Source organism: Aquarana catesbeiana, linkage group LG03 (assembly GCF_042186555.1).
Source record: "Aquarana catesbeiana isolate 2022-GZ linkage group LG03, ASM4218655v1, whole genome shotgun sequence".
Taxonomy (NCBI): Eukaryota; Metazoa; Chordata; class Amphibia; order Anura; family Ranidae; genus Aquarana; species Aquarana catesbeiana.
In genome coordinates, this window is record NC_133326.1 from 201,180,895 (window position 1) to 201,205,564 (window position 24,670).

The following is a 24,670-nucleotide window of genomic DNA, read 5'->3' on the forward strand; positions in this document are numbered from 1 at the left end:
ACATGAGAATTTCAAAGGAATGCGTACAACGTTCCAGTGTGATTCCTGTGAATTCTCTAAAGTGGGATTTGGCAGCAAATGAATGGGCTGCAAATGAATGGGCTGCAAATCGCACAGGGTCGCACAAAAAGTAGTGCAAGTACCTCTTTTGAAATGCGTTCCACACCAAATCACATACTGCTGCAGTACCATGTAATCTGGTACCCGCAAACACACTGCATGTGTGATCTGCTTTTTGGGTACAGTTAACCAGGTATTTCCACCCACAGCGCATAGCACGTGCATTTGAATACTGTGCAGGAAACGCGCACGGAGCACGCCTTTCCTGATCTATGTTCTGGTGAGAACCAGCCCTCAATATTTTGTTGCAAATTTAGCCATAAGCTATGTTTATTGTTTATTCTAATTATTTTAATCACAGAACTTCAGTTGCCCTTCAAATCATTCTCCTCTTTGAATCACCAGCTAGCAGAGAACTCGTAAATATGCAAATATATTACAGTGACATTAGAGGAAAGCAGCAATGTTTCACATTGTCTAAATAAATTGTTCATAGAATATGCAAGGCAGAATACGGTTTAGAGCATATCAATTCGTTGCATAGCCAAGCTGAACAAAAATGTATGACACACTTGTAGCTTGACTTTGGAAAATGAGATAACGTTTAAAATATATTTATTTTTTCATTACAGATTCAGATAGATATTCCTAGAATGAGTCCTGAGACATTAATTCTTCAACCAGTAGTTACAGAGGTAAGTGTGTATCTTTGAGTTAAGAGGTCTGGCAACCTATACTGTTCCACTTCATAGATTTGTAACTGACACCTGCCATGGACATGTTCATATGGTGCAAATATCACCCCGGAACCACCACAGGTGTAAGTATTGTTTTCCCTTTTTCTGACAACACTAGACCAATTATTAATGCTGCCCCCCCCCCCCCTTTCTGGGAACACCTATGGATCGAGTGTGCGTTTCTCTACATTTAATGCTCCCATGCCCGCCGGGGGAGACTTTGCCCACGGCATCCTACATGAGTGGGTGCTTTCCTGGCCTCTGATACATGTGCTCTCTATTCCTGAAGAAGCAGAAATAAAACCGCAAAACATGTTGAAAAGAATTCAGATAGGACTTGTATGATTGACTATATCATCCTATTTATCCGATTATTAGAGAACTTTTTTAGTGCCAATGACTGAATGAATGGCATGTGTTTGTATATCTGTCTTTTTTAATCATTTTGGAATAAAAAAGTTTTTATAATCAATTACTGGTGTCCTAAGCAGTACCATTAAAATCCATACAAGCCTCTACAAAAATCCTAAATATAGAACTTCTGGACATAGGTACTTATAACAATCTTTATAGCAAATGGCACAATCTTCCAATAATAACATAGTGTGGGCAGATTTCTGCCAGTTCTACAGGCTCCTCCAGCCAGTGCCTTAGAATAAGAGGGAAGTGAAGCTTCCATCAGTTTACATGTATTATTCCACCCTCATTGTGCTTAGCTTTTTAGTGGACATAGAGGAGAAGGGAGGGAGTGAGCTATCATTTACCACTGTGCTTACTGCCACATGTGTGACTATAGTCACATGGGCTGCTCAGATGTGATAAGGAGGAAATGCTCAGCATAGAAACTCACTGAAAACAAAGCATGTGCAAAGTTGCCAACACTGCTCTGCAAAATCCCCAACTGCAGCCTGGACATGGATAGAAGGTGAAGAACAGCAGGATTAACCAGGTTTTTTGCAGAATACAGAAAACAAAAACAAATCTTTGTAACTGAATGAGTATGAACAACATATAATACAGAATCTATTGACAGTTTTTTATGATGTAAGTTTAGTGACACTTTATGTTTTTAAAAGTATATGGCACTCTGGGAACATAGCACAACTGTGATTGGACACAGCCGATTACATGGGTAAAGAGCCGCATCATCGGCTCTTTATCGAGATTGTGGTCGCGCCGTGTCCTAGGAACACATGCCGCCATGATCACTGCGCTGTGCGCCTGAACAGAGGTTCTGGGGCGCGGTCCTATGATGGTGTCCCATATCGAGAATGCATCCTTCCTGCCATCATTTTACTCTATGGCGGGCGTTAAATGGTTAACCACTTGCCTACTGGGCAGTTTTACCTCCTTCCTGCCCAGGCCAATTTTCAGCTTTCAGTGCTGTCACACTTTAAATGACAATTGCGTGGTCATGTAACACTGTACCCATATGAAATTTTTATCATTTTTTTCACACAAACAGAGCTTTCTTTTGGTGTTATTTAATCACTTGGGTTTTGTATTCTTTGCTGAATAAACTAAAAAAGACAGAAAAAAATAAAATGGTAAAAAAAAACAAAAAACCTCATAGTTTGTTATCAAATTTTGCAAACAGGTGATTTTTCTCCTTCACTAGTTTGCACTGATGAGGCAGCACTGATGGGCACTGATAGGTGGTACTGCTAAGGCACTATTGATCGGAACTGATAGGTGGCACTGATGAGGAGGCACTGATTGGCAGCACTGATGGGACTGCACTAACAATCAGGACACTGATAATCAGTGTAGATGTTCCTTTCACACAAGCCGGTTATCGGCTCTCCTCGCGCTGTCAGCCTTAGGAAAGGAATGCCGATAACTGGCTTTTGTTTTTATCTTGATCAGCTGTGATTGGACACAGCTGATCGTGTGGTAAAGGGCCGCTGTTACTGGCTCTTTACCCTGATCTGTGATCAGCTGTGTCCTAAGGACACAGCGATCACACCACAGCGGGCACGCTCATGGGAGGACGTCATAAGTCACCCTCCCAGAACTGGCCGGCCATGCTGTAGCCGTCATTCGGCGATAGCATGGTCAGCAAGTGGTTAAAGTGGGATTTCAGTCAAATACAAACTATGCCTACACCTAATCCCACCCCTATGCTAAGCCTATTCTAATTACCTTGTAAAGGAAAGAAGTCTATACTTACCAATTCTGAAGGTGCTGCGGTCCAGTCACATGATCGTCTCTCAGTGTCAGTGTAGAGGAGTGACAACGGATGCCCATAGTAAACCTATGGATGACATCATCACTTAGACTCTGCAGCTGTTGGTGATCTTTCCTCTACACCAAAGCCAACTGCTGGAGAGATTATGTGACCGGACCAGATTGTCCTCAGCATAGGTTAGTATATACTTCTTTTCTTACAATGGTAGTGGGAGTAGGCTTACTATTTGGCTATACTTCCACTTATATGAGCAAAACGGTTTTATCCAAATTTCTAGAGGCTAGCATGATACATACTGTAAATATGAACTTATATAGCTTTTCAAATGAGTGAGGACTTCCCTTTAAGATATAATATAGCAGTTTTATGTATTTCATTTCTGTTACTTTGCCAGTTACCAAGTTAACTTTTTCAGCTCCAGTTTGACCATCAAACAAGAAAAGTGAAAAATTGTAATCCTCCTCGGGTGTTAATAGATGCATGAGGGAAGTAATTATCAGAATTTGCACTTCACACAAGAGAGCTCTCATTCAAAATATTTATCATTGCAAAGGAATATAAATATTATCTTTTCGGCTGGTGATTGACAGATACATCAGCTTTTGTCATGCTTGATCAAAACCCTAACCAATCTCTTTATTGAAATGTGCATGTATTTTATTATCCAGTGCTTCATTTCTTGGGAAACAATGGGCTTCTCTTTTACCTAATAATCTGGGTCTTGGACTTTTTTGTGAATTGCATTTTTCACTTGTTATTTGTAGTTTTTGGCACAGACAAAGTAAGGATATAATTTTACTGAAAGGTTTTAAACTGTATCCAACCATAGAATGTGAAGCCATCTAGAATAATGTGCTGTTCAGGTATAATTATCTGCTGATATATGAGAATGACCAATGGATCAGCAGAGTCTCTGCCATATTTAACCACTTCCATACCAGGCCTATTCTAGCACTCCTCTCCTACATGTAAAAATCATATTTTTTTGCAAAAAATTACTCAGAACCCCCAAATATTATTTTTATTATTATTATTATTATTATTTTTTTTTTTAGCAGACACCCTAGGCAATAAAATGGCGGTCAAGTAATTGGATTTAAATGTTTGGTTGTCAATTATAATACTATATCTGCTGTTCAAAATAAGCTAGTTGCTTCAGTTTAATTTACTTTTGCTGAAAACATAGTTATAGAAACTGAACTTGCCTAAAAGCAAAGATACGGGTAACAGTGGTTTGAATGACTCTTGATATAAAGTAAGGACAGTATGGGAGTCACAAGCCTACCAATCTCCCACTTAGATATCCACTTGCCATTTCATCAGCAGCTAAGAAATGATTCTGCTGTCACTGTGATTTTTCACTGATTTCTTTTCAGCATTTCCCTTTCCAATTAAAACTTTCTAAAATACTTTTAATATGCCATTTTAAGGATCAATCATGTATAGTACAGGATGTCTGATTTGTTCTATTCAGTGTTCCATAAGCTGAAACCTTGTGACCATTCAAATGTAATTACCTCTACGTTGCATCATGTTCTGCGATTCTTGTAGAATTCATGTACCACAGACTGGTTTAATGGGATAGCTCATTCTTATTACATTTACCTAACCTTTTTCTAGACATGCCAATTTGTCTTTGCTTCCATCTGCCCTCTTCCTTTTCTCATCAGTCAGTAGTGTGACACTTTTTATGTAACATAAGCTTTATGAATTGAAATGGAATGTATCCTTCTGTTCTGTGTTCAACTCCAGTGCTTTGTCCAACTCTGCGGAGTTTGCTGACTATTGGGATGACCTTTGGGTTGCCCCTAGTGTAAAAGAGGTATTTTATGTTGCAGATCCTTTGTAACATGACATCTTTCGCTTTTATATCAAACGCATGTGGAAAGAATGCATTTGAAGCATCTCATTTCTCTTTTATGTTGCATGTCCTCTGAACTCCAAACCTGTTACACCTCCATCTAGTCCTGCTTCCTTATACCATAGTCTGCTTTTCTCTCCTGTTCTAGTCTTTTATTCGCTCAGCACTGGGTAATATGTAGTTGGCAGGCTGATATTAAAAAGTAGTGACTGTTGCTAAATTCCTGTTTTTTTGGCACAAGTGGAGACAGTCATTAATCACATTCCTAATTATAATTACTTATCATATGCATACATCTTTTATCTATTTATTTATTAACATTAATGTACAAAATGGTGCTTAATACAAATAATGTAATAATAATTTTAAAATACATAGATTCGATTACAATCGAATGTAGTACATGTTGTTCTTTTTTGAAAAGTAAAGGTAAACCTCAGAATTAAAAAAAAAAACTATATCTACCCTTGCAGTGGGCACCAAACCATACTGCAAAGGTTCATTGCTAGTTTAGTTTAGGAATGCAGGGTTAAAGTGTATTTGTTACCCTGTCATTTGGTCCAGCAGGCTCCAGGTCCCTTGGTGTCATCTCATCACACATGGTGCAGGGCTATTAAAACCGTAGTAAACATGGTCAAAAAGAAAAAAATAGCCTTCTGCAAGGCAATGCTATAATATGCTAGCATGGATTGCATACTGGCCCATTATGTGAAACTTGTCTTAAAATTAAGCCCTCCAGCGGCATACTGTTGCTGACAGGGTTTCTTCTTCATCTTCACCTTGTCTCGTCTTCCTTCTGGGTTCGCAGGCTCCGGTCCCTTGAATGGACAAGCCACGATGACGGCACTCCCACGTATGCATGTGGGAGTAACTGTTCACAGCACAGGGCTCTGAAGCAGCGGCACAGGTATTCCATTCCTTCAGAGCACATGAGCAGGTGAAGTCACCCTCGGCTTCACAGGTAAACCGTGCACATTTAGGATATATTTACTGTACCTATAGGTAAGTCTTTTTATAGACTTACCTATAGGTAAAAATCAGCCAAGGGAGTTTACTCCCACTTTAACCTTACATTTATTGTGAGGAGCTGATCATGTGCCCAAAGCTGCTTAGAGAGCACGCTTCCAGGGGCCAGTCACATGGTTTGAGGAAGCCTGCCAGAGCTAAGAATGGGAAAAGATAAAAAGATAAGTCGCCTTATCCCTGCACCCCTGCTATAGGAGCTTTCAGCTGCTTCAGTGTGAGGAGGGTACACTTCCAAGGTAGATTTTGTCTCATTCCCAGAGATCCAGCTGCAGAAATTCAGCAGTTGAGTTATTGCAGTATTTTCATACTGGACATGCTGAACCTCCTCATTCCTCATCCATTCTGTAAGTACCCTGCAGGGGGCAGATCCCAATTTAGCAATGGCAGCTCACAGGCACTTGGGAGCGAGAACACATAGGACAGAAAGTGGGGATTTTGCTGCAGGCCCTGAGGAAAATGTCCTGGCTGGTCGATAGGTATTACGGAGCAAGGCCATACACTGACACCACTCCAAAAGTGTCCCCAAATGCCTATCAATTGAATCCTTAAAAATGATCTCTTCTTCCATAGGGTACAAGGCATCTAAACTGTCAAGAGGAGAAAATAACTTCTTGAAGTTAGGCAAATCACGGTTTAAGGGCCAATCAGGTTAAAAGAGAAATATGGTTATAGAGAAAAAAATTGCAATCATACTTACCTAGATCGCTGCAGTTGTTCCCTGCCGCCTCTAAGACCAAAGACTGAGCGATCAAACACCACTGATTGCTCAGCTCTCAGTCGTCAGCCTGCAGAATCCCAGTGACTTTCAATCGAGAGAGCAGCTGGCTCATACTCTTAGCAGCTCGCTGAGAGGATGAGCCAGCTGCCTTTCCAGGCTTCTGGGCAGATCCCGACCATATGGTGGGGATCTTTTCTGAGCATGGACCAGGTCTGTGACATCAATCAAGTTTGCCTTAGCCTGGGCATTAGCCGTTTTATAGGGCTGCATGTGATACAGCTAGAGGCATAGTAGGTTTATTTTAACAGAGGGACAGAATAATAACAAAAAACCCCAGAGAAACGCATTTCAAAAAAGTTATAAATTGATTTGCATTTTTATGAGTGAAATAAGTAATTAACCCCTTCGCAAAAGATGACTTAGTACTTGGTGGCAAACACTTGTTGGCAATCACAGAGGTCAGACCTTTTGTAGTTGGTCACAAGGTTTGCACACATCTCAGGAGGGATTTTGCCCCACTCCTCTTTGCAGATCCTCTCCAAGTCATTAAGTTTTCAAGGCTGACATTTGGTATCTTGAACCTTCAGCTCCCTCCACATATTTTCTATTAGATTAAGGTCTAGTGATTGGCTAGGCCACTCCAGGACCTTAATGTGCTTCTTCTTGAGCCACTCCTTTGTTGCCTTGGCCTTGTGTTTTTGGTCATGTCATGCTGGAATACCCATTCATGACCAATTTTCAATGCCCTGGCTGAGGGAAGGAGGTTCTCATCCACTGTGCATTGCTCTGTCCATAGTCCCTTTTGATGCGGTCAAGTTGTCCTGTCCCCTTAGCAGAAAAACTTCCACAAAGTATAGTATAGTATAGTAAAGTATATATGTTTCCACCTCCATGTTTGACAGTGGGGATGGTGTTCTTGGGGTCATAGGCAGCATTCCTCCGCCTCCAAACACGGCGAGTTGAGTTGATACCAAAAACGCTTTCACCCAGTTCTCCTCTGAATCATTCAGATGTTCATTAGCAAACTTCAGACAGGCCTGTACATGTGCTTTCTTGAGCAGGTGGACCTTGCGGCACTGCAGAATTTCAGTCCTTCAAGGCTTAGTGTGTTACTAATTTGTTTTCTTGGTGACTGTGGTCCCAGCTGCCTTGAGATCATTGACAAGATTCTCCCTGGTAGTTCCCATGTAGTTCTGGGATGATTCCTCACAGTTCTCATGATCATTGAAACTCCACAAGGTGAAATCTTGCATGGAGCCCCAGACCGAGCGAGATTGACAGTTATTTTTTGTTAATTCCATTTACGAATTATCGCACCAGCTTTTGTCTTGGCTGCTTGGTGATGGTCTTTTAGCCCATTCCAGTCTTATGTAGGTCTACAATCTTGTCCCTGACATCCTTGGACAAATCTTTGGTCTTGGCCATGCAGGAGAGCTTGGAATCTGATTGATTGCTTCTGTGGACAGGTGTCTTTTATACAGATAACAAGCTGAGATTAGGAGCACTCCCTTTAAGGGAGTGCTCCTAATCTCAGCTTGTTACCTGTATAGAAGATGCCTGGGAGTCAGAAATCTTGCTGATTGATAGGGGATCAAATACTTCTTTCACTCATTAAAATGAAAATCAATTTATACATTTTTTGAAATGTGTTTTTCTGGATATTTTCGTTGTTGTTATGTCGCTCACTGTTAAAATAAACCTACTATTAAAAATATAGACTGATCATTTCTTTGTCAGTGGGCAAATGTACAAAATTAGCAAGGGATCAAATACTTTTTTCCCTCACTGTATATATGTTTTTTTTTCTTGCTTTTTTTTTTTTAGGGTAATGTTCATTATGCCATATGTATAATGACCATCATTACACATATAGCATGATGAACATTCCCCTAAAAAAAAAATAAATAAATAAATATATATATATATATATATATATATATATATATATATATATATATATATATATATATATATATATATATATATATATATACATATACATATACATATACATATACACACACACACACACACACACACACACACACACACACACACACAGTGAGGGAAAAAAGTATTTGATCCCCTGCTGATTTTGTACATTTGCCCACTGACAAAGAAATGATCAGTCTACAAGGTGGAAACTATCTGGCCCACTAATCCACCTTGCCCAAACAGAGGACACCTTATATTCACTGATAAAAAATACATGGGTCTTCCACTACTGGAAACATGATGATAGATGCTGGGTACAGCACCTTGACCATTCAGAAAGCACCTTGTATTTTTATCTTTGAATGCAAGGCATTCTCGGATTGATCAAGGTGGAGGTTATCTGGCCCACTCCTCCACCTTGGCCAATCAGAGAACACCTTACATTCACTGATAATAATACATGGTTCTTCCTGAATTGCCAGGTGCTGTATAAGCAACTTGCATATTACCCGTGGCACAGTGTTTTGCAACGTCCCCAGAGACCATACTGGCTTGTGGAGAAATCACTTTATCCATGCTGGTCCACAGTAAGTTTTAAAAGTGACATCATTCTGGAGTTCTTCAGTGGTGCTGGTCTTTAGCTTATTGATTATTGGTAGTATTTTGGTTGTTGTGTAAACGTTCCCATTTCCTTGCATTCATTTGGAAATGTAACATTTGTGTATAGAAAAAAAGTTTGTGTTGCTCTTCCCCTTTTGATGATACAAATATCCAACTCAAATAAACAACACTGTGCTTTAAGGGCTCTTTCACACGGGGCGGATCAGTGATGATCCGCCCCGTGAACACCCGCTTGCTCAGCGGGGATCACTCCGCCGATCCCCACTGAGCAGGAAAATGACAGGTCCGTCGCTGCACACTGTGCAGCGACGGACCTGTCAGAGTGCCGCTCTCCCCTATGGGGGATCGGATGATGACGGACCGTAGAGTCCGTCTTCACCCGATCCGATCCGAAAACAGATGGAAAAGTAGGGTTTTCCTCCGTTACACTTTTCGGATCGGAGCGGGTCGGATGTCAGCGGACATGTCACCGCTGACATCCGACGCTCCATAGGGATACATGTATGTCCGTTTTTCATCCGAAAACGGAAGGATGAAAAACGGACATACGGATCCCCCGTGTGAAAGAGCCCTAATACTTTTTTTGCAGTATTTACTTTGAGAACATTTGTGTATTGTGGGCCACAAAATTATTACACTAAATAGTAGCTTTGCAACATCATATAGAATACATTTTCCATATTACTCTGCACTCAAAAAAAAACAAAACTCCATGGTGTTTAGAGTATTGTTTTTTTTTTTTGAATGCAGAATAATATGGCAAATGTATGTCATATTATGTTGCACCTGATAAATGTAAAGGTGTCATGTTTGTAGTTAATACCATATAGGCATAATTATTTAAAGAAAATGTTTGATTACTAATAAAATATCTGCATTTACGAGTAATGCTGTTTTATACATTATGACTTGCATAAAAAAAAATCATCACAATTTGGCAAGATCACTTTACAATGTGTGTATGTAGCCAGTCATTTGTTGTTCACATTTTTCTGGATAAGTGCTGAACTGACCTGACATTTCAAACAGAATGCTAATGCAAATCAGTCTGAGTGGTTCATTACAGTATCATTCACATAAGAAATGCCCATGCAAGTCACAGGACACTTTCAAAAATGTAATACAGAAAGAAAGTGTTATCTCCTTTTCACACCACAGGAAACTAGACATAAAAAACATAAATATATTTCTATGAATAATGCATGAATATATGCAGTTTATACTGAAATCATTGTGACTTAGCATATTTAGCTCAATAATACATTTGAAGGTGAGAAATCATTTTAGATGCTTATTATGATTCTTCAAGTGTAAAATACTAAGTTAAATGATACAGCTTGAGTATTGTGTGAGCTGTGGCTGAACTGCAGTGTCAGTTTATGTAGAACATTACAAGTGCCTACACTGTTGGGGTTTATATGTATTTAGCTATTGCACTCTCTCCCATATTCATTTCTGGTTATCAGTCTGAATAACAAATGTGTTCTGATACAAAATAAATATTTTCTTGTTATTGTAACAGAGAAACTATGATGCTGAAAAATAAAACTAATATCAAGTAGTTTAAAGAAGAACTCCATAAATTATTAAAGTGAATTTTCCAGATTAATTCAGTAAGCTTTTTGCTCATCTGGAGGGGTACATCCAATTTCCCCTCCAATACTGCACCTGGAAACATGCTGATAGATGCTGGTACAACACCTTGACCATTCAAGGAAGTGCCTAGTATTTTTTTTCTTTGAATGCAAGGAATTCTCAGATTGATCAAGGTGAAAGTTATCTGGCCCACTAATCCACCTTGCCCAAACAGAGAAAAAGAGAGAGCTCTGGATACTGCCTCTTTATATGACACAACTTCATCCCTAATTATATATAGTACAAGAAGTTTAACCGTGGAATAAATTCAGAATTTATTGAAATTCCAAAAACATCATAAATGAGCATAAAAACATCATGAAGCATATAGCTTACAACCATAAATATGTTCGGTACAATGCTGAAAATATATAATATACATCTATATACTCGACGCATTTCGCAAGCTATGCTTGTTTCCTCAGGAGTTGATGCATGTGCAAGGTATCTAAAAAATTAAATATGAATAAGATATAACATTCAATGATGGTTAAGGTTAGAATAGAAGCAGGGGGCCTGTGCAAGGTACCCCATACTTACATTATGGTCAATTGGTCCCAAGGACTGATCCTCAATGATAACGGAGAATGCTCCAGCATTGTACCGACCGTGTTTATGGTTGTAAGCTATATGCTTCATGATGTTTTTATGCTCATGCTCATTTATGATGATGTTTTTGGAATTTCAATAAATTCTTAATTTATTCCATCTACTTGTTATGACATCTTAGGCCTCATGCACCCGAGACGCTGTTAAACGCGCGTTCAGAGGCAGTTGGACACTTTTTTCAACTGCCCCTGAACTCATTCAATGTTATCCTATGTTGGCGTGTACACAGTCTCGTTTTTTGGCGTTTTTAGGCAGTTGCGTATAACCTCGTTTTTCCAGAAGCAAAAAAATGGGTTCAGACACAAAAGTTTTCCACGTTTCAGACGCCAAACGCGGCTAAATGCCGGTACCCGCGTTTAACCGCGTTTGCGTTTATAAGTGTTTTGAAGGAACCCTATATTTTAGACCAGAAAACACAGAAATATGATGGTAAACTGCATTAGAGAGTGACATTTTGCGACCCAAATTTGGGGCCCCGTATCTCGGGGCCAGTTGGTGCTAGGAACCCCAACTTTGAATATGTTGTAGTGCTAGTTCCACTGTGTTTGCACACCAAATGGTGGTGCTAGAAACCCCAAATTTGGTGTGCAAACACAGTGGAACTAGCACTACAACATATCCAAAGTTGGGGTTCCTAGCACCAAGTGGCCCCGAGATACGGGTCCCCAAAGTCGGCTCGCAAAATGTCATTCTAAGCACTGCAATACAGTGGGGACGGAAAGTATTCAGACCCACTTAAATTTTTCACTCTGTTATATTACAGCCATTTGCTAAAATCATTTAAGTTCATTTTTTTTCCTCAATAATGTACACACAGCACCCCATATTGACAGAAAAACACAGAATTGTTGACATTTTTGCAGATTTATTAAAAAAGAAAAACTGAAATATTACATGGTCCTAAGTATTCAGACCCTTTGCCGTGACACTCATATATTTAACTCAGGTCCTGTCCATTTCTTCTGATCATTAGGCCTTACAGCTCACAGTGCATGTCAGAGCAAATGAGAATCATGAGGTCAAAGGAACTGCCTGAAGAGCTCAGAGACCGAATTGTGACAAGGCACAGATCTGGCCAAGATTGCAAAAAAATTTCTGCTGCACTTAAGGTTCCTAAGAGCACAGTGGCCTCCATAATCCTTAAGTGGAAGACATTTGGGACGACCAGAACCCTTCCTAGAGCTGGCCGTCCTGCCAAACTGAGCTATCGGGGGAGAAGAGCCATGGTGAGAGAGGTAAAGAAGAACCCAAAGATCACTGTGGCTGAGCTCCAGAGATGCAGTCGGGAGATGTGAGAAAGTTGCAGAAAGTCAACCATCGCTGCAGCCCTCCACCATTTGGGGCTTTATGGCAGAGTGGCCCGACAGAAGCCTCTCCTCAGTGCAAGACACATGAAAGCTTGGAGTTTGCTAAAAAAAACACCTGAAGGACTTCAAGATGGTGAGAAATAAGATTCTCTGGTCTGATGAGACCAAGATAGAACTTTTTGGCCTTAATTCTAAGCGGTATGTGTGGAGAAAACTAGGCACTGCTCATCACCTGTCCAATACAGTCCCAACAGTGAAGCATGGTGTTGGCAGCATCATGCTGTGGGGGGGGGGGGTTTTCAGCTGCAGGAACAGGACGACTGGTTGCAATCGAGGGAAAGATGAATGCGGCCAAGTACAGGGATATCCTGGACGAAAACCTTCTCCAGAGTGCTCAGATCCTCAGACTGGGCCTAAGGTTTACCTTCCAGCAAGACAATGACCCTAAGCACACAGCTAAAATAATGAAGGCGTGGCTTCACAACAACTCTGTGACTGTTCTTGAATGGCCCAGCCAGAGCCCTGACTTAAACCCAATTGAGCATCTCTGGAGAGACCTAAAAATGACTGTCCACCAACGTTTACCATCCAACCTCACAGAACTGGAGAGGATCTGCAAGGAGGAATGGCAGAGGATCACCAAATCGAGGTGTGAAAAACTTCTTGCATCTTTCCCCAAAAGACTCATGGCTGTATTAGATCAAAAGGGTGCTTCTACTAAATACTGAGCAAAGGGTCTGAATACTTTGGACCATGTGATATTTCAGTTTTTCTTTTTTAATAAATCTGAAAAAATGTCAACAGTTCTGTGTTTTTCTGTCAATATAGGGTGCTGTGTGTACATTAATGAGGAAAAAAATGAACTTAAATGATTTTAGCAAATGGCTGCAATATAACAAAGAGTGAAAAATTTAAGGGGGTCTAAATACTTTCCGTCCCCACTGTATGTTCAATATGGGATCCATTTCCAAAAAAAAAACCACAGAAAGAGAGGCAAATGCAAGTATACAACTGCTCACTCTGCTGCTGCTGCTCACTCTGATCAAAATGGCAGAAATAGTTAAAATTTATCATGCTTTCTGAGCTTGAGGAGGGTCTTTATTATCTTAACTAAACGCTTCTAAACGCAAACGCGGTTAAACGTGGTTAAACACGGCTAAACGCAGCATGCAAACGCGGCATTCAAACGGGGCAAAATGGGCGTTTCTAAACGCCGGTTTCAGCTTTTAAAAACCTGTTCAGCAGAGTTTGCACCAGCGTCTCGTGTGCATGAAGCCTAAGATCAACTCATTCAAAGTCCCACGGGCTAAACTTCTTGTACTACTTGTCCAAACAGAGGACACCTTATATTCACTGATAAAAATACATGTTTTTTCCACTGCTGGAAACACGATGATAGATGCCGGTACAGCACCTTGACCATTCAGGAAGCACTTTGTATTTTTATCTTTGCATGCAAGGCATTCTTGGATTGATCAAGGTGGAGGTTATCTGGCCATCTTGTCCACCTTGGTCAATCAGAGGACACCTTATATTAACTAATAATAATACATGGTTTTTCCTGAATTGCCATGGTGCTGTATAAGCAACTCGCATATTACCCATGACACAGTGTTTTGCAACGTCTCCAGAGACCATATTGGCTTGTGGAGAAAACAATTTATCCATGCTGGTCCACGGTAAGTTTTAAACGTGACATAATTCTGGAGTTCTTCAGTGGTGCTGGTCTTCAGTTTATTGTAGTATTTTAGTTGTTGTGTAAAAGTTCTCATTAAGTTTGCACTCATTTGGAAATGTAACATTTTTGCATAGAAAAATGTTTGTGTTGCTCTTCTGCTTTTAATTATACAAATATCCAACTCAAATAAACACTGTGCTTTAACCACTTCCCAACCAGCCGCCGCAGTTTTACTGCGGCAAAATGGCACGGGTGGGCAAAGCGACATTATGTTATGGCGGCCGTGACGATCGCATTTGTTTCAGAACCGATCAGTCTCCAGGCCCAGGCCAATGGTTTCTGGCCTGGACCTGTGGATTGGTCCTGACAAACGAAATCCTCCCCTGCCTGTGTAAGTGTAAACACAGACAGGGGAAGTCATGTAATCTCCTCTCGTGGAACTTTTTTCCATTCCAGAGAGAGGAGAGAGGACATCAAAACGTGACAACACTACACTGACACAGTACACATAGGCACATATTTCACCCCCTGATTGCCCCCAGTTAACCCCTTCACTCCCTGTCACTCTGTCACCCAGTGCAGTGTTCATATTTTTCTTTGATCACTGTACTGGTGTCATTTGTGACATTAATCAGCATTAGGGTACTTAGTAGTAGCCCCAGATAGGTCTAGGGAGCCCCTTAACCCCCCTAATAAAGGTTTAACCCCTTGATCACCCCCTGTCCCCAGTGATCCCTGTGTTAGTGTCATGGGTGAAGCTGGTCAGTTAGTTATTTTTTTATAGCGTCAGGGCACCCGCCGTATATTACCTAATAAACGTTTTAACCCCCTGATCACCCAGCAGGTAATATCAGTTAGGATTTAGCGTCAATTAGGGTGTGCGTCGCCCCAGGCAGCGTCAGATTAGTGCCAGTAGCGCTAACACCCACGCACACACCATACACCTCCCTTAGTAGTATAGTGTCTGAACGGATCAATATCTGATCAGATCTATACTAGCGTGCCCAGCAGTTTAGGGTTGCCAAAAGTGTTAGCAGGATCAGCCCAGATACCTGCTAGCACCTGCGTTTAGCCCCTCTGCTCAGCCCAGCCCACCCAAGTGCAGTATCAATCGATCACTGTCACTTACAAAACACTAAACAAATAACTGCTGCATTCGCAGAGTTAGGCTTGATCCCTGCGAACGCTAACAGTTTTTTTTGGTAGCGCTTGAAGCAGTCGCTGACAGTCATGTGCTCTTTTTTCCTGTGAGTCTCACTGGTGTACCAGTAAATTTAGAGGCCAAAATGTCCAATCGAAGGTACACTAGTGAAGAGGCATACACGTTTCTGAGCATGACAGATGAGAGTGAAGAGGAACTCGCCCACCTGTCAGATTCTGTCTCAGAATACAAACCCGTAGACAGCAGCGGCACCCTGACAGATAGCTCTGACGACAAAGTTGTGGTCCCTGCCAAGGTCAGGTGTACTAGTACTTCTGAGCCAGTACTAGTGCCGCTCATCCTTCTGGTGTACTGGCAAGCACCAGTGGCCTAGTACATCCAGCACTGCAGTATCACGTGGTGACGTGGCAAGTCCCATAAGTGCAGTTCAAGCTGGTGAGGTGGCTAGCACAACTAGTGTCCCGCAGCCACCAAGAAGACAAAGACAGGCTCGTGGAGCCCATAGTGCCCTTCCTGCTGCATTTGCCAATCCGAATTGGGAGCCCACCACTTCTGCAGCACCTGTACTTCCCCCATTCACTGGCCAATCCGGAATTCAGGTGGAACCAGTTGATTTTATGTCACTTGATTTTTGTTCACTGTTTTTCATGGCAAATCTCTATAGATCTATTGTGGACCAAAGCAATTTGTATGCTGGTCAATTCATTGCCGCTAATCCCCAGTTGACCCTTGCCAGAGATTGGAAACCTATTACGGTCTCCAAATTTAAGACCTTCCTGGGCCTATCCCTCCTCATGGGCATAACTAAAAAAAAAGTGAGTTGCGGTCATATTGGTCCACTGACCCAATACATCATATGCCCGTGTTCTCTGCCTCCAAGACCAGGACACGATACGAGGAGATCTTGCAGTTCATGCATTTCAGTGACAATGAACTCTGTAGTCCTTGGGGTGACCCTGAATACAATCGGCTCTACAAAATTCAGCCCCTTGTAAACCAGCAGTTTGCAACCTTGTTTACTCCTTATCAAGTTGTCTGCGTTGATGCGTCCCTGATTAAGTTTTCTGGCCGCTTGTCATTCAAACAGTATCTTCCTAGCAAGCGTGCCAGATATGGGGTCAAGATGTATAAGCTCTGTGACAGGGCAACAGGCTATACAGATAGTTTTATGGTTTACGAGGGAAGAGCTAGTTATGTTGATCCGGAGAACTGCTCAGACTACATAGGGAGCGCTGGTAAGATTGTGTGGGACTTGGTGTCACCCTTATTCAGAAAGGGGTACCACTTGTATGTGGACAATTATTACACAAGCGTGCCACTTTTTAGTCACTTGTTTGCTCACGGTATTGGCACATGTGGCACCGTGCGATCTAATCGCCAGGGCTTACCCTGCTTGAGATGTAATAATTTACTGGCTGTGAAGTGGAGGGATAGGAATGTTTTCGTTCTGTCCTCCCTTCATGCAGACATGACAGCCCAAATTCCTACAGCGACTGGTGTTGTGGAGAAACCCCTCTGTGTTCACGAATATAACCTTAATATGGGAGGGTGGACCTCAAGGACCAGTTGTTGGAACCATACCTAATTGCCGTAAGGCCAGACGCTGGTATAAAAAAGTGTCTGTATACTTATTCCAATTGGCTCTGCTGAATGCTTATGTGCTATACAAAGCTTCAGGACAAACTCTATCCTTCCTTGAATTCCAGGAAGAGATCATCACAGCCCTTCTGTTATCAGACGGTGCTGTGGCTCAACTTCCTAATCCAAATACAGTGAGCTGGCTGCATGAGAGGCATTTTCTGCATGTCCTCCCTGGTACCCCTACCCAGAGAAATCCCCAATTCTGTTATCTTGGTACATGTATACCTGTTTCCTGAAATAAATAAAAAATTAAAAAAAAAAAAAAAAAAAGAAATCCCCAAAGAAGATGTCATGTCTAGAAAGCGCAGATATAGGCGTGATATGCGCTTTTATTTTCCATCCTATCGTGACCAACATGGTCTATGCATTGGTGACTGTTTCGAACGCTACCGCACACTAGTGGAGTATTAGCGTGGAGTACAGCATTGCACGGTCCTAGGCACACTTACACAGGGTCTCGAAAGATGAGATGGCCACCACATGGAAAATGAAGAAATTAAAAAAAAATTACGGTCACCAGTGCAGTACAGTGTCATCATGTAACTGGTGTGGCGGTAATCAGGGAGACTGACTGGTAACGGTATGTTACAAAAAAAAATACTTTTTTTTTTTCCCTGTTTTTCTTTCTCTTTCCTTTTTTTTTATTAATTTTTTTGGATTATTTACTTTACTTTTTTTTAATTTATTTTTTAACATACTGTGACCAGGGCACTACAGTGTTACCATAATATTTCTCTGGGGAAGTGATCAGGATTTTTTTTCCCATGGTTATAAGCAACCATTTTTACTGAATGAAATTGATTTATTCAATGTGCATTGTTGTAATTAGCTGTGATTGGCCACAGCTAATCACATTGCACTGATGGGCTGTGATTGGCCCTGTCTGTACCCTGTGATCACATTGACCAATCACAGCTTGCAACACAATTGTACACAATGAATGGCATAAAAGGAAGCCAATCCATTGTTTACACTTGTCATGTGATCACTGGGAACTGACTCGGGAACGACCAAGCAGAAAGTGCCCCCACATCAAGTGGCTTGCTATGGGGGCTCTTGACAGGGGGAGGAGCTAGGAACCGGGAAACCCAAAAAGAGGATGATCAGGGCTGCTCTGTGCAAAACTATTGCACAGAGCAGGTAAGCAAGACATGTTTGTTATTTTAAAAAACAAAATAGGTTTAGAATCACTTTAACTTTAGTGTTTTTTACCAAACATTGATAAAGTGTTGCAGTAATGTCTGGAAAAAATGGGAGCTACCACAATTTTATGCACTGCGTTCAGAAAAATAGATCATGTTTGGGGAGGTTTAACTAATGTGCTTACCTAAAATATTTATTATAAAAACAAAAAAAAACAGCTCTTTCAGTAAAAGGGTTAAAGTGAGTCCCTGGTGCTTGAAGGTACGTGGTAAAACAACCTTGCAGGAAAAATGTGATTTATGTGGGTTATAGCACACTATATTTTTGCCGAATAATATTTTTAAATGTGCCAGAAGATACTTGCTGTTTCACTTTTCTTTTATATTCTGTCACCCTTTCCCCTATCAGGGGAGTGGAGGTATAAAATATGATGTAAATACAAGTCGTTGAGATGCTTAGATGATACCTGGGTAACAGTTGGTTGCTTATGGACCACTTTTTTCTTGTTTTCACGGGATATGTACTTTCTTAGTTTGGCACACTTTTATTATGTACACATATGGTTATGCATACTGACTGTTAAAGTAAATAATACCAAAGAATGGCACCCTGAAAAATGAATTAGTGATATATGGCTGCCTCTTTAAATAGGTGAATAAATCACCTACAAACGTAAAATAAACAAAATAAAGCATGGCGCTCACAATGCTTAATGTATAAAGTGAATAAGTGACATTCAAATAATAATATGACTTCATGTGACCATGAAGATAAACAGTGCTGAAACATTTTGGTGATAAATAAAAATATATAAACAAATAGCCAAAGCAATATAAATAGTCCAATGTGACAAATCCCAACACCAAAATAAGTGCTTCATAGTTACATAGATAGTTACATAGTAGGTGAGGTTGAAAAAAGACACAAGTCCATCAAGTCCAACCTATGTGTGATTATGTGTCAGTATTACATTGTATATCCCTGTATGTTGCGGTCATTCAGGTGCTTATCTAATAGTTTCTTGAAGCTATCAATGCTCCCCGCTGAGACCACCGCCTGTGGAAGGGAATTCCACATCCTTGCCGCTCTTACAGTAAAGAACCCTCTACGTAGTTTAAGGTTAAACCTCTTTTCTTCTAATTTTAATGAGTGGCCACGAGTCTTGTTAAACTCTCTTCTGCGAAAAAGTTTTAACCCTATTGTGGGGTCACCAGTCCGGTATTTGTAAGTTGAAATCATATCCCCTCTCAAGCGTCTCTTCTCCAGAGAGAATAAGTTCAGTGCTTGCAACCTTTCCTCATAACTAAGATCCTCCAGACCCTTTATTAGCTTTGTTGCCCTTCTTTGTACTCGCTCCATTTCCAGTACATCCTTCCTGAGGACTGGTGCCCAGAACTGGACCGCATACTCTAGGTGCGGCCGGACCAGAGTCTTGTAGAGCGGGAGAATTATCGTTTTATCTCTGGAGTTGATCCCCCTTTTAATGCATGCCAATATTCTGTTTGCTTTGTTAGCAGCAGCTTGGCATTGCATGCCATTGCTGAGCCGATCAACTACTAGGACCCCCAGGTCCTTTTCCATCCTAGATTCCCCCAGAGGTTCTCCCCTCAGTGTATAGATTGCATTCATATTTTTGCCACCCAAATGCATTATTTTACATTTTTCTACATTGAACCTCATTTGCCATGTAGTCGCCCACCCCATTAATTTGTTCAGGTCTTTTTGCAAGGTTTCCACGTCCTGCGGAGAAGTTATTGCCCTGCTTAGCTTAGTATCGTCTGCAAATATAGAGATTGAACTGTTTATCCCATCCTCTAGATCGTTTATGAACAAATTAAATAGGATTGGTCCCATCACAGAACCCTGGGGAACCCCACTACCCACCCCTGACCATTCCGAGTACTCCCCATTTATCACCACCCTCTGAACTTGCCCTTGTAGCCAGTTTTCAATCCATGTACTCACCCTATGGTCCATGCCAATGGACCTTATTTTGTACAGTAAACGTTTATGGGGAACTGCGTCAAATGCTTTTGCAAAATCCAGATACACCACGTCTACGGGCCTTCCTTTATCTAGATGGCAACTCACCTCCTCATAGAAGGTTAATAGATTGGTTTGGCAAGAACGATTCTTCATGAATCCATGCTGATTACTGCTAATGATACCGTTCTTATTACTAAAATCTTGTATATAGTCCCTTATCATCCTCTCCAAGAGTTTACATACTATTGATGTTAGGCTAACTGGTCTGTGGTTCCCAGGGATGTATTTTGGGCCCTTTTTAAATATTGGTGCTACATTGGCTTTTCTCCAATCAGCTGGTACCATTCCAGTCAGTAGACTATCTGTAAAAATTAGGAACAACGGTCTGGCAATCACTTGACTGAGTTCCCTAAGTACCCTTGGATGCAAGCCATCTGGTCCCGGTGATTTATTAATGTTAAGTTTCTCAAGTCTAATTTTAATTCCGTCCTCTGTTAACCATGGAGGTGCTTCCTGTGTTGTGTCATGAGGATAAACACTGCAGTTTTGGTTACTGAAGCCCCCTGATTCACTCGTGAAGACTGAGGAGAAGAATAAATTCAATACCTTTGCCATCTCCCCATCCTTTGTAACCAGATGTCCTTCCTCATTCTTTATGGGGCCAATATGGTCTGTCCTCCCTTTTTTACTGTTTACATACTTAAAGAATTTCTTGCTATTTTTTTTGCTCTCCTCCGCTATGTGTCTTTCATGTTCTATCTTAGCCGTCCTAATTGCACCCTTACATTTCCTGTTGCATTCTTTATAAAGTCTGAATGCTGAGGATGATCCCTCAACCTTGTATTTTTTGAAGGCCTTCTGCTTTGCTTTTATATGCATTTTTACATTGGAGTTGAGCCATCCAGGACTTTTGTTCGCTCTTTTAAATTTATTACCCAATGGGATACATTGGCTAATGCCCTTATTTAATATGCTCTTAAAGCAAACCCATCTCTCCTCCGTATTCTTTGTTCCTAATATTTTATCCCAGTTTATGCCTTTTAGTAAGGTTTGTAGTTTAGGGAAGTTGGCTCTTTTGAAATTCAGTGTCTTTGTATTCCCTTTATGTTTCCTATTTGTGTGATTTATACTGAAACTAATTGACCTGTGATCGCTGTTACCTAAATTGCCCCGTATTTCCACATCCGTGATCAGGTCTGTATTGTTGGTAATCAGTAGATCCAGTAATGTTTTATTTCTAGTTGGTGCGTCTACCATCTGACCCATAAAATTGTCCTGCAAGACATTAAGGAATTGGCAAGCCTTAAATGAATGCGCGGTTCCCTCCACCCAGTCTATGTCTGGATAATTAAAATCCCCCATTATGATAACACTTCCCATCCTTGCTGCTAATCCAATTTGTGATAGGAGATCCGTCTCCACTTCCTCCCTCAGGTTAGGGGGCCTATAGCATACTCCCAGTATTATTTTCCCCTTAGCTTCATCCCTTTGGAGCTCTACCCATAAGGATTCCACCTCCTCCCTAGCTCCCTTAGTGATGTCATCTCTCACATTCACTTGTACATTATTCTTGATATATAGGCATACCCCTCCCCCTTTTTTACCCTCCCTATCCTTGCGGTAAAGGGTATACCCTTGAATGTTTGCCAGCCAATCATGAGAGCTGTTAAACCAGGTCTCTGAAATTCCCACAAAATCCAAATCCTCCTCGTACAACAGTATCTCTAGTTCATCCATCTTGTCTGCCATGCTCCTGGCATTGGTGAACATGCCACATAGTTTAGACCGGTCGCATATTGTCCTCGTATTGGGTGTTTCGAGATTGCAACTAGGACTTGCTACTATACTCACCTTGTGTTTTTGTGCTTTGGTTAACCTGCCACTAATGCCCCCAATACTACCCTCTGGAATATCTTCCACGCTGGCTATCTCTGCCTCTGGACCCTCCCCCCCATCGCCTAGTTTAAAAACCCCTCTAACTTTTTGGCCATCTTCATTCCCAGCAGATCTGCACCCTCCTCATTTAGGTGCAGTCCGTCCCTTCTATAGTACCGGTTACCGACTGAGAAGTCGGCCCAGTCCTCCAATAACCCAAACCCCTCCTTACTACACCAGCTCTTCAGCCACTTGTTTACTTCCCTAATCTCCCTCTTCCTTTCTGGTGTGGCTCGATGTACCGGTAATATTCCTGAGAATACTACCTTGGAGGTCCTTTTCCTCAATTTAGCTCCTAAGTCCCTAACATTGTTCTTTAGGACACTCTATCTGCCTCTGACTTTGTCATTGGTGCCAACGTGCACCATGACAGCCGGGTCTTCCCCAGCCCCTCCCAGTAATCTGTCCACAAGATCCGTGATGTGCCGAACCCGAGCGCCCGGTAGACAACATACTGTTCGGCGCTTCAGGTCTTGGTTACCACCAGAATCTGTCTTTCCACCAGAATCTGTCTTTCCTTTCCCTTTGCTGCCCCCCCCACTCTCACTGGAGGAGTTCTTCCCCCGGCAGCTAGGAGAGTCCCTCAGCTCCAGCAGTGCTGGTCCCTGACTGGTTTCACCAATGTCACTCAAAGTAGCGTACTTATTGGGATGCTCCAGTCCTGGATCGGCCTCCCTGGCACTTCCCCCTCTACCCCTCCTGACTGTCACCCATCTACTCTTTGCTAGTGCCTGCACCTCTTTGTCTCCACCCGCCTCTGTGCTGGCCCCTGCCGGCACCTGCCATGTACGTTCCTGGCTCTCCTTTAGTATGGAGGGACTTCTCAGTGCTGACAGTTGCTTCCCCAGATTCAGAACCTGGGCTTCCAGGGAAACAATGTGCTTACATTTTGCACAGCAGTATTCGCCCTCGATCGGATGATCAAGGAACGCATACATGCGGCAAGATGTACAAAGAGTCGCCTCTCCACACCCGCCGAGCATCATACCTATTAAATTTAGTGAGGATTTGGGGATTTTACCCTGTCCAAATTACCTAACAGCTAGCTTCCTGGCACTAATACTCAAGACAATACACAGGTACACAACAAGACAATACACAGGTTCAATATGGAGATATCTTCTATTCTTTCACAGCTGGTCACCAGTGGATTGCTTTAAAATGGCCTGGATTCTTTCCTAAATGTACAGAATATAACTGGGTACTAACATTTATAGGTAAAGTTGATCCAGCGAAAATCTGATTGCCTCTTGGGGGATCAGGAAAGATTTTTTTCCACTGCTGTAGCAAATTGGAGCATGCTTTGCTAAGGGTTTTTTTTTTGCCTTCCTCTGGATCAGGGTGAAGGATTGTGTATATGGGATTGTATTTTTTTTATTTTATTTTTTTGGTTGAACTAGATGGACTTGTGCCTTTTTTTCAACCTGCCTGACTATGTAACTATGTATATGTATATTTGTATACATTGAAACATAGAAATAAAGATTATATTAAAAAAAATGTGCCAGAAGATGCAGTTTCCTTTTACGATTAACTGCAGTTTGAACAAAATGGCAGCTTCAAAAACAGAATCAAAGAAGTCATTATGGTATCTGACCTGCAGGTTGCTTGTATAACTCTTGTTCTGGACAGCTGCCATAATAAGTTTTTGCAATAATAAAACAAAGGCTTTCTTTTTCTAAGGCTTCTGAGCAGCGGGTTGCACAGATTTGTTGTGGAAAGCTGCCATAATAAGTTGTAGCGATAATAAAAGAGTTTCCATTTTTTCGGACACTGGCTTACATTAAAGAGTTTTTATAGGAAACAAAATGGCTTAAGGGATTTTTCACTTTGCGTACTGATGGGCAGAAGTTTGTGCTCAGACACCCTGCTGTGTAAGTGATAAAAGAGCATCTTAGAGGATGCTAGTATGTTCTGAGGTGCTTGACCATTTTTGCCTGCGACTTCAGCTTTCAATTTACAGCTGTGTGTTGCTGAAAAGGTTGTGTATCCCTGAGAATTCCTGCAACTTTGGGGCTAACATTTTTGTTGCTGCCAACAGCTGACCATTTGAGTTTTTGATGAGGAGGCCAGTGTGATTCTGCATTAGCCTGCCAGACTATAGGTATTCTCCATTGTTGTTGAAAATGTAAAATCCTTTTAATGAACCTTAACAATCATTAAATCCTGTTGTGCATTGTTTTGTTCTAAGTATGTGTATATTTTGTTTTGCAGATATTTGAAAGAATTTTGTTTATATGGGCAATTCGACATCCGGCAAGTGGATACGTACAAGGAATAAATGACCTAGTCACACCTTTCTTTGTTGTGTTCATTAGTGACTATGTGGGTAAGTTTTAACATAAAAAAAATCATAAAAAGCGTTAGTCATTTCTTTCTTATACAGTTTTGATTTTTGTTCTGCTTGGATATACTTAAATTAAATTCA

The 24,670-nt window shown here is 41.3% G+C and overlaps 1 protein-coding gene across 4 annotated transcripts in view; it reads left to right on the plus strand.

The window, feature by feature from the left end:
- The window catches only part of TBC1D22A (TBC1 domain family member 22A), a 919,143-nt gene that overhangs the window by 241,912 nt on the left and 652,561 nt on the right, over window positions 1-24,670 (plus strand). For all 4 annotated transcript variants that reach the window (XM_073619716.1, XM_073619717.1, XM_073619715.1 and 1 more), the window contains 2 exons: window positions 693-755; window positions 24,457-24,571. In XM_073619716.1, coding sequence (XP_073475817.1) covers window positions 693-755; window positions 24,457-24,571 — 178 coding nt within the window. The remainder of the gene's footprint in view (window positions 1-692; window positions 756-24,456; window positions 24,572-24,670) is intronic.